This window comes from Lactuca sativa, chromosome 7 (assembly GCF_002870075.4).
Source record: "Lactuca sativa cultivar Salinas chromosome 7, Lsat_Salinas_v11, whole genome shotgun sequence".
NCBI classification, from domain to species: Eukaryota; Viridiplantae; Streptophyta; class Magnoliopsida; order Asterales; family Asteraceae; genus Lactuca; species Lactuca sativa.
In genome coordinates, this window is record NC_056629.2 from 68,017,774 (window position 1) to 68,028,202 (window position 10,429).

The 10,429-nt window shown below is 34.9% G+C and overlaps 1 protein-coding gene across 1 annotated transcript; it reads right to left on the bottom strand.

Annotated features, from left to right (window-relative positions):
* Positions 1-210: 210 nt before the first annotated feature.
* On the bottom strand, positions 211-5,152 carry LOC111879801 (disease resistance protein RPV1). The gene is made up of 7 exons (XM_023876231.3): positions 4,564-5,152; positions 2,522-3,665; positions 2,349-2,414; positions 2,042-2,263; positions 1,336-1,959; positions 593-1,205; positions 211-512 (listed from the first exon to the last, which is right to left on the bottom strand). Exons 1-7 carry the CDS (start codon positions 5,061-5,063, stop codon positions 415-417), a joined length of 3,267 nt encoding a protein of 1,088 aa, XP_023731999.1. The 5' UTR covers positions 5,064-5,152; the 3' UTR covers positions 211-414.
* Positions 5,153-10,429: the final 5,277 nt, after the last annotated feature.

Here is a 10,429-nt window from a genome sequence, read left to right on the forward strand (position 1 = left end):
AAAACAAGTTGATAGGCACAAAAATTTGCTACCAGTATCATATAAAATATACTTACCACCAACTTGTCTAGCCGGTAAAAATTGGTAAAGATATATACCAATTTATTTTAATTTTCAATTATAAAGGAACTTTTCAGTTTTTTTTTTTTTTTTTAGTTTAATGGCTAATACCATGCTTTTAAATTTGTAAACAATAAACACATATCACAATTGAAATATACGATTATATATAAGAAATGAATTGGTTCGGTACAAAACATGTTGGTTTTCTGTGGTACAAATTTGACAGTCCTATTCATTTATATAATAAATATAAAGGTTAGTTTAGGTTAAAGGATTTAAGCAGCAAATTGATTTAAATTTTAAAAAAAAATTGGTATTTCATGCCAAAACAGAATGATTAAATGTACATCCTTAGAGCCAATCGGAATACGGGTCGTCTCTGTAAGCAAACGGCTCCATATATGATGTTTTATAGTCGCTCTGATGAGATTTTCTCCATCCATGTAAATCTATGACAGTGTGATATAAAGATTAATCAGTATTTGCAGCTTAATCTAGATGAAAAGCATCAGCTCAATGTGGGACTTACCTTTACGAGGAATATTATCACCAACTAACATATTGAACCAATCAGGAGTGGTTGACTTGAAGTAATCGCAACGACAAAGATAGTAGCTTCCTGTAGCCAGCTCAAATTCAGATAGAGCTCCTCCAATAATTTCTTCCTCTTTCTTGTAATCTTTGTAGTATTTTGGCTCTACTTCATCATCATCATCCATGAACACAAGGCTGACACCACACCTGCTTACCATCCATCCATCCCCCACAATGATGGACACATTGATTTCATCTCCAGCGTCTAATATGTTCCCTATGGGCCAATAGCTAAACCATCCAGCATCTTCTCCAACTTCCACATTGGCATAGATCACAGGGTTATACATCCAAGTAAGGCCCTTGCTTGTATTGCTGACTTTGGCAAACAAAGCCCGCGTATATTTATCCCTGTATGATGCAGATAAAGATATGCCTGATCCTCTGTATGACGCGGTTATGTTTAATCCACAGATTCTGCCATTCTCAGGACAAGAAGGCACACGAAAGGATAAGAATGCAGACAACGACATATATTTGGGCGTTGGCATGCTTTGATCCCTTATGCGTGCCAGATATGTGCTCATTATACCATATTCATACAGCACCTGGTCAAACAAATAGAAGAAATATCAAGTTATTCATAAATAAATCAGTTTTTTTTCAGTGTCAAAAAGATGTCTTTTTTTTTTTTTGTTGTTGTGCTTATTCATGCATGCAGGAGAGAGAGAAAGGTACCGCTCTATGCGAACGGTATGTTGTGAAATCATCACATATGTGCATCTCCTTAGTATCATGATATCCTTTGATCCATTTCATATGTCCTAAATCTGCTTCATCAAGATATTCTAATGGCACCAATTTGAAAAGGCCTTGAATTTCATACAAGTTTCCACAACCGAGATATTCAAATTTCCGCAATCTGAACCCAGCGGATTCGAATGTTATTTTCTCCAGTGAAGAACACCAAGATGTACACAACTCTTCTAGAGTACTTGGGAGACAAAGGAGGTATTTTATATTTGGACAACTACTCACATCGAGTACACGAAGCATTTTAAGATTGGTAAGTGGCGTTAACGGATTACTGCAGCGATAGAGAAACAAAAGCTTTAACGAGTCTGGAAAAGGGACCAACAATGATGCTTGCATTCCTCCATCTTTCCAAGGTTGATTACACCCTCCAAAGTCCAGTAGAGAAAGCTTCTTAAGACCTCTGATGGTTTCCAAAACATGAGTCAGACTGAGACGGAAACAGTACGAGAGAATCAAAGTCTCGAGATTAGGAAGTCGGGAAAGATGGCGGATATTGACAAGATTGAAGGACCATTTAAGATTTAGGATCTTCAGCGAATTAAGAACCTATTCAAAGAATACAAACATAAGGTGTTAGAAAGTTGGGAAGCTAAAAGGTCAAGTGACAAAGAAGACATCAAATTCCTACCATGGGCGGTTCAAACTTTTCCAGAAATCCATAGCTCATATGTATAGCCACCAAGCTGCTCCCAAATAAGCTGGATGGTATTTTTTTCAAACGAAAACTAGTCCAATACAACCATCTCAATTCTGGAAAATTCTTGTAGGACCCCTTGAGTTCCACATGTTCTAGCTTGAGCAATTTCAGTTTGTCCATTTTTGCAAGTGTAGCTGTATCAAGGGTTGATGGCTGCAAATTTAGCATTAAGTTAATTAATTAGTACATAAAATATACTGAAATATGAGTACCACAGTCATTCACATCTTTGGCTTACATTTGATGTCATCCCTTCGTGGAGCTTTTGCATGTCAAGTGCTAGACCTTCAATTGTTTTTGAACCCTAACGGAGAAAGACATGAAATGAGACAAGGAAAGTTAACATAGGAGGTTCATGTCAAAGGGTAAGAAAGTAAGTTTAATGATACAAATAACTAAGAAGCATCATACCTCTCCGTTTCTCAACAAACGATAAGATTCATCAGTTTGTGAGACTCTACTACGTGCTGCAGGATCTCTGGACTCTTGAAGGACTATGTTTCTTGCCATCTCTTGAAGCAGTTGATGCACCATCAATTTTTTACTTGGTGAGATGGTAAGAAGGCATCTATTAATGAGGGTCCTGATCCCAGCCTTTGCATGCCATTCATGCTCCAATATCTTTGCCACATAACCCTCATATTCACCAACAAAGAAAAAAACAATGTGCAGAAACAGCTGTTTGTTACTGGCATGTGGTAGTGAGTCAAAGCTCTTTTGTAGTATAGCTTGGATTTTACAATCAAGATCTCCTTTCAATGAATTCAGTGAGTTCAATGTACTTCTCCAAACCCCTATCATGCTATTTTTCTCCCTTGGCTCTTCAGCATCAGAAAATAGAGAAGAACCCAATACTTTAAGAGCTAGTGGGTTTCCACCACAATACTTTGCTAACTGAACTGCAAGCTCCTTGAAACCTTTCATAGGAATTTTGGATCCAAATGCATGGAAACTCAAAAGCTGTAATGATTCATCATCATTCAACAATTCAGATTCTTGCACCTCACACCTCCAAGATATGGATCTGAACCATGCACGTATATCTAAAAGCCTAGTTGTTATTATGATCTTGCTTTGGGTACGAGAAGCCCTTGTTCCAAGTAAGGCGTCTAATTGGTCATGTCCATCAATATCATCAAGAATGATAAGCGCCCTTTTCACTAGTAAGGCATCCTCAACCTTCCTTGTCCCTGCAGATACATTAGATATACTTCCAATATTATTTCCCCCTAGAATGTCTGTGAGAAGTTGTTTCTGTAGCCCAAGCAAACCATCAGACTGTTTAGAGTGCTTTCCAATCTCTTCAAGGTAACTGCTGCTTCCAAATTTTTGCTTGTTTGAGTTGTAAATGAATTGGGCCAGAGTCGTCTTGCCACTACCTCCCATGCCACAAATTGCTAGAACGTTATCACCAGATTGCTCTTTTTCCAACCAAGAGTTGATAGCTATAGCTCGAGAATCTATTCCAATTAGATGAGCTGGAGTACTAACTAGTTTCAAATCTAGTTCAGAGTCGATTGTGCCAACAATTTTTGTGATAAACTCTGTTTCAGACCTGCAAGAAAAGAATAAAGAAAATGAGCACATTCAGAGCATGCCATTTAAACTTCTTGAACACTTTAAGTTGCTTCAGTTATAGTGCATGGAATTCAAAATGTTCTAGCAAATGTACTATTCTTCCTGCAACCATTACCAACCAAATAAATATGATGAACTGAGGTGTAAATAGTAAGTGTATATGCAATCTGATTGAATTAAGTTTTCAATAATGTGAAGCCTGTGAAGGCCAACTGTATATACACTCGAATTGAATGAATCAGGATTGGGCAACATGCCAAGATGGACAGGTTGTTCAGGCTTTTTCCATTGGTTGGCGTGTAGGGCCAAAGTCAAACCAGAATACCTGCTATGTTATCAGTGTTTAATTTTAGTTTCACTTCTCACTCATTATTTCACATCATATACACATGTGTGAATATATGCATATTCTATATTTATACCAAACCATTAATAAGTAAGGAATAGAATGGCATAATGTGTATACATAAGTAACTAAACAGCTATTTGTCTGATCAAGTAAAATTGCAATCTTCACTATAAAGAACGTTCAATTATCATGCCAAATGTATCCGGAGACAAGGAGCTAAGCAAATGAACTATGTGCAAAAGTAAACCAACAACTTAGACTACTATGGAAAAGGCCATACAATAACATGCCATGAAATAAATACACAGCTAAGCCTCCAATCATCAATCTGGTTTTGCTCTTTGCATTAATTTAAAGCAATATGAGCCAAAGAAACTTTCATGATTTGATATTTTAATATGCATACCTGAATTCGATCGTCTGCTAGGTAAAATTACGATTCCTTATCATATTTAACAATCTCAGTTAACTAATCAAAAAGATGTTTCAAAGGATTAAACAATAAACACGAATAGAGAAAGCATACCCCGAATAAACCATTCCGGTCAAATCAGCAACATCTGCAAGGGCTGCCTTCCATCGATTGACATTATACTCTGTCCATTTTGACCCTTCTACTCCTTCCTCTACTTCTATTGCAAAACTTCGTCTCTGGTTCCTGACATCTGAGGGATCGACATGGTAAAACACCGGTAAAACAAAATGATTAAAGCTCAGCCTTTGCTCAAGGATCAACAGCAGCTCGTCAAGGCACCATCTGGAATTCGCATACTTCTCTGACAATACAACTATAGAAGCCCTAGATTCTTTGATTGCTCTCTCGATTTCCGGCTTCAGTTCTTGACCTCTGTCGATATTATCATTATCCCTAAAAGTGCGAACTCCTGCTCGTTTTAAAGCTGCATAGAGATGATCTGTAAACGAATTACGAGTATCTTCACCTCTAAAGCTTAAAAAAACGTCATGGCAGCAGGTATGATTCAGCAGAGAAGAAGAAGATGATGATGATGATGAAGCAGACGCCATTGAAATTAGTGAGATGAGAGAACAAAGAGGAGTATAAAGGCATCAAAGTCAACTCAGTCTCCGGAGAATTTGAGGTGTTCGGTGAAGTTGGGTTGTCGTTTTGGCACACTACATTTTCTACGCGTTTGTTTCGAATACTTAATCAAAAAATAAGAAAATTGTTAAACTAATAAAAACACTAATTACTTATCTATTTTTTTTTTCTTTTTTACCATTTTTTTTAACCGGCAAATACAAATATATTAATTTACTCCTAAACTAACACCTAATTTCACCTATATCCACGACGGGACTTGAACCCTCGACCTCAAAGAAGGAGGGCACCACTTGATACCGTTGGGCTAGAAGCCCTTTTTTACCAAATGACTTCTAGCAGAGATGGTCCCCTGTAGGTTCAATTAAAAAGACAAAAAAAAACCATTTTTAACCAAAAATTAACGGTTGTTTCGAAACAACCTCTAAAACAGTAGACTTTTAGGTTTGTTTAATGTTTCGCTTTTTCACATATTATTTCGTGTTTTCGCCTATTGTTTCGGTTTTACTATAATAAAATAAAATAAAATAAAAAATCATTTTCTGGACTAAAACTTTCGGTATTATTTTATCTACGGTATTTTCTTAAGTTGGGCTACGATTTTCCTTTTTTTTCTTTTTTGAAAAAAAAAAATATTAAATGTGAACTATAATATATTTATATACAACTTACAAACAAATTAAAAAAATAATAAATAAATAAATAAATAAATAAAACGTAGGCTTCATACGAAACCTATGGTGTACAAGTACACAATGCACAATATATGCATTGTATACTTGTACACCGTAGGTTTTGTATGAAGCATATGGTTTCATATTTTTTTGTTTTTTTTTGAAAAAAAAAATATACGTATAAAAACAACTCCTAATCAGTAATACGGTAAAATTTCTTCAAAAAACGAAAAATAACTCATTGTTCTTTGAAGGCTCCATTGAGAGAAAATAGTAGATAAAATCAAGAAAAAAAGTAGGCCAAATGACTTAATTTGAAAAATAAACCATTATATATTATGAGTCGATGCACCCTGCAAGAGTAGACAGGCCAGGAAAGAGTGGCTCATTCATTGTCCGAAACAGTAATCAAACTTAAAAAATTTCCGTTGACCGTGGTCAAATTGTGTTTGACAGTAGATGGTCCTAATCATCTTCGGTTTCTTGGGCTATTTTGGAAAATATGGGTATTTTTTTGCTAAAAATGAATAAGTCATTAAGGATTTAGACTAATTTAGTAATTTTTTCTTAAAAAATTAATTAGTCATTGTTTAAGATTTTCTTGTTAAGAAAAAGTATTCATATGTTTCTGTATTAAAAAAAATCAAACATTTTAAATGTCCTAAAATTTAGTAATTTATTTCAATAAAAAGTATTTATATGTTTAGATTTTCAATAAAAAATAACTTTACTCTAAAAATCTATAATCAATGAGATTCTATATTTTTAAAAATTTGAACACATTCATAAATTATTTAGCTATTTTGTGTTGATATGTAACTTAAAATAATAATAAGTTCATTAAAATAAATACATTAAAATCATACATATATAGGGACATCTATTTTATCTTAAATGATAAAATATTTATTTTTTTGGCCACATGGCACTATTCTACAACTTCATAATTTTTCTTCGGTTAATTCCATTGGCATTGAATTTTAATAATCTATTATTTTTTTATTTATTCGTTAATTAGATTAGAGACTTATGTATTATATAGATTGATTAAAAAAATTATATAATAAGGTGTAAACATTAACATTTGGAAAACGAAAATTTTCAATAATATATGACTTAAATAAGAAATAAGAAAGTACTTTAATCTAATAATAAAGCAATATTGTTGAAAATATTTAAAAAGATTGTCTTAAATCACAAATTTCCATACATTTTTTTAATACAATTTTGAAAGTTATATTGGTAAGTCTACCATTAAAAAATACTATAAAATGTTACCATTATAGACCTCAAAAAAAATGCTTAAAAAGGTTAAATATCTTTGATTTCAATAGTGGCCCGCTATATTTGAGAGTGCCTTGACAAAAAAATATCCTTCAAAAATATTTTCAAAGTTTATGTTATATAATATTACTGTTATATGTAATTACGATGAAAGGAAAATGGTATAATTCACATTTAAATGAAAATAAATTACAAATCTAAAACTAAATTGTAAATAAAAAAATAAAAAGAAAAAAAAACAACAACAACAACAAAAACAAAAAAAAACAAACTAACTAACTAACTAAAAAAAACAAAAAACGTTTGTCTCCCGATAAAATGTCCATATTGCAAGTAGCTAAAATGAAAGTAAAATGGTTTGTTTAACATTGAAATGAAACTAAAATGTTAGAAATATATTAAAATAAAATTGTAATATTATCTTTGACATTGAAATGAAAGTAAATGGCTATAATTGACATCAAAAGGAAAGTAAAATGCTATAATTGTAACGACCTAAATTTGCTATCATTGTCGAGGTCAGGGTTTCGTTAAGTTTTCTTCTTAAACTAACCTTTTTCTAGGTTTAAAGTTGAGTTATCAAGGTCAAAATGTAATAAAATGATTCTTGAACATGTACATGAGTTTAGGAGTCACCTTGTCATATTTTGAATGCCTATATTGTAACTTATGGGGTATTTAACTGAGGATAACCCAAAAAGTCAGATTTGTAACCCTAATTGCAGCTAACAACTTCCATTTAAGAGAGTTTGTGAGTAATGTTTCCTTGCTTGAAGATTAGAAGTAATCAAGAAGTTGGTGATTTTGAGGTTTTTTTTTGGTGGTTTTTGAAGTAGTGTAGCGGTGGTCTCTCCTCATCATCCTGCTCCTAGAATTTCCTAAGATTTGTAGAGGTATTAATTGATTCCTCAACTCTCATTTATTATTTGGGTTTAATAGGAACATATATCCTGGAGGTTATGCACAAATATGGTACTTTTAGAAAAAGTTTGAAATGTAGATAGAATTGTTGACTTGTCTTGTGAGGGCTATAGAGCCCAATCCAGTCTGAATTAGACAATGGACTTTACAGACAAAATTGTAAGAAGTCGACTCTAGTTTCCAAGGACTATGATATCAGTCCATTTGAAGTTGGATTATGTTTTATGCTCAAAACATTGAACATGGATTAGGCTTGTGAAACTTTAAAAAATATGAAAATTAGATTTTGTTTTTTGTTTTGATTTCTCATTTTGTATTGAGCTTTTATGAAATTGTTTATGGTGTTCATTAGTGGTGTTGGGTGGATATATTTATGTTTTACACATTAGTCTTGGTCCATCCTTTTTAGAGTTAGTCAGGAACTTACAAATCTTGACAAGTCATTATTTGATAAAAATTAGTCTAGCTTGTCTGTGTATTTCCATGCTAGTGATATGTTCTGGAAAACATGTTATCTTGTTATAGTATGTTAGTAGGATGTAGTGTATGCTAGATGATAATTATTGTGGTATATTCATGCTAGTTTATAGTATATGGATTATTGTGTTATGTTGTAACGCCTGATTCCTGATACACATTTAATTATGATTTATTGATTTTTATAGAACAACTCGACGAGTTGGTAGCCCCAAACGCATCAAGTAGAGACAAGGAAGGGATGCGGGTTTTAAGCAATCTACTCGACAAGTGGAGAGACCTCGACTCGGCGAGTAGGTCTACCATAGTGAAATCCTAATTTCAGGGTTTTGCACCCTATTTAAGCATCTTAATCCCCACTTTATGGCCTCATTTATAGCCTCCAAGTCCCAAACCCTAATCCATGAAATCCTAGAGCCTTGTGTGAGTTTGTGAGCCATTTTAAGTGATATTTGTGTGATTTGAAGCTTATAGAAGAAGAAGAAGAAGCTAGAGGGCTCCAGGAGAAGGTTGTAGATCCAGAAGCAACATCTCATCCTCTTCATTTTTTGGTAATCAAGACTCTAACTTGCCTAGTAGTCTCTTAGATCTCCTTATTTTCACTTTATGAGGGTTTTTGGTCCAAGAAGCTTAGCCCTTGGGGAATGGACATCCCAAGTGAATTACCTTTCAGATTTGGGTCTAGAAGGGGTTTCATGCAAACTTTATGACCATGGAAGCCCCATGCAAGATTTAAGGTGTTATCATGCCCTTTTAAGCCCCAAAAGGTCATGCATGGAAGGAAAGCATGAGACTTTACGTGTTCATTTGGTGTCTAGGACCTAGATCTCGGTTTTCGTGCTTTGGTTTGGAGTATTATGGCTTTTGGATAAAGATCTATGTCCTAAAGAACTAGGGTTTGAGCTAAACCCATTAAGAAGGACTGTTAATGGGTAAAGTTGGAAACTTTACCCTTAAGAGGGCATTTCCAGTATGTAGAAGAAGTATGGAGTTTGGATCTGGAGAGTAGAGGCTTAATTTGTTAAGATGGCCCAAACAGACAGAGGAACTCGTCGAGTCCATAAAGGAACTCGACGAGTTGAGTCGTTTTGTCCCATTTCTGATTATGGTAGAAATCGACGAGTCTAAGGATGACTCAACAATTTGATTTGCTAAATCACGACTATAAGTAGCCAGATAGAACTCGACGAGCCAGGGGGTGAGTCTGCGAGTTGGATCGTGATTTCAGGATTTTTGAGTTATAGAACTCGACGAGTTGATAGGTCAATTCGACGAGTTGGGTAAACCCAGAATATTGACTTTGACCAAGGGTAAAATGGTTATTTTACCCTTAGAAGGATTCTCAGTTTTGACTAAGTGATTATTGTGATAATGATAGTCGGGGAGTTGTTGGAGCAGCCATCAGAGATTCCTCACACGAGATTGCATCAGCCAACTTAAGAGGTGAGTTTCTTTCAGTAGGAACGGATCGAAGGCACCAATGTCGGCCTGTGTAGAGTAGCTAAGTGTGGGCTGGGCCCGTATCTTAGAATTATTATGTTTGGTAACTATGTGTGGGCTAGGCTCGTATCTTAGAATTATTATATTTAGTAGCTAAGTGTGGGTTGGGCCTGTCTCTTAGACTTTTTTATGATTAGTAGCTAAGTGTAGGAAGGGCCCATATCTTAGTATTATCTGAACATGTTTATGAACTGGTAGATCATAGTTATACTTGTTGTCTGTGTGATACTTGTATGGCCCGTATCTCCCGGATAGCGGAGCGTGGCCGAGGCCCGTACCTCCTAGCCAACTAAGTGTGGGTGAGGCCTGTATCTCCTAGTTAGTAGAGTGTGGGCGAGGCCCATATCTCTGGGATAGTTGAGAGTGGTTGAGGCATGTATCTCATAGTTAGCCGAGTGTGGGCAGGGGCCCGTATCTCCTTGAGTGTGGGCAAGGCCCGTATCCCCTAGTTGCATGTTATATGTTATGTGTATGGT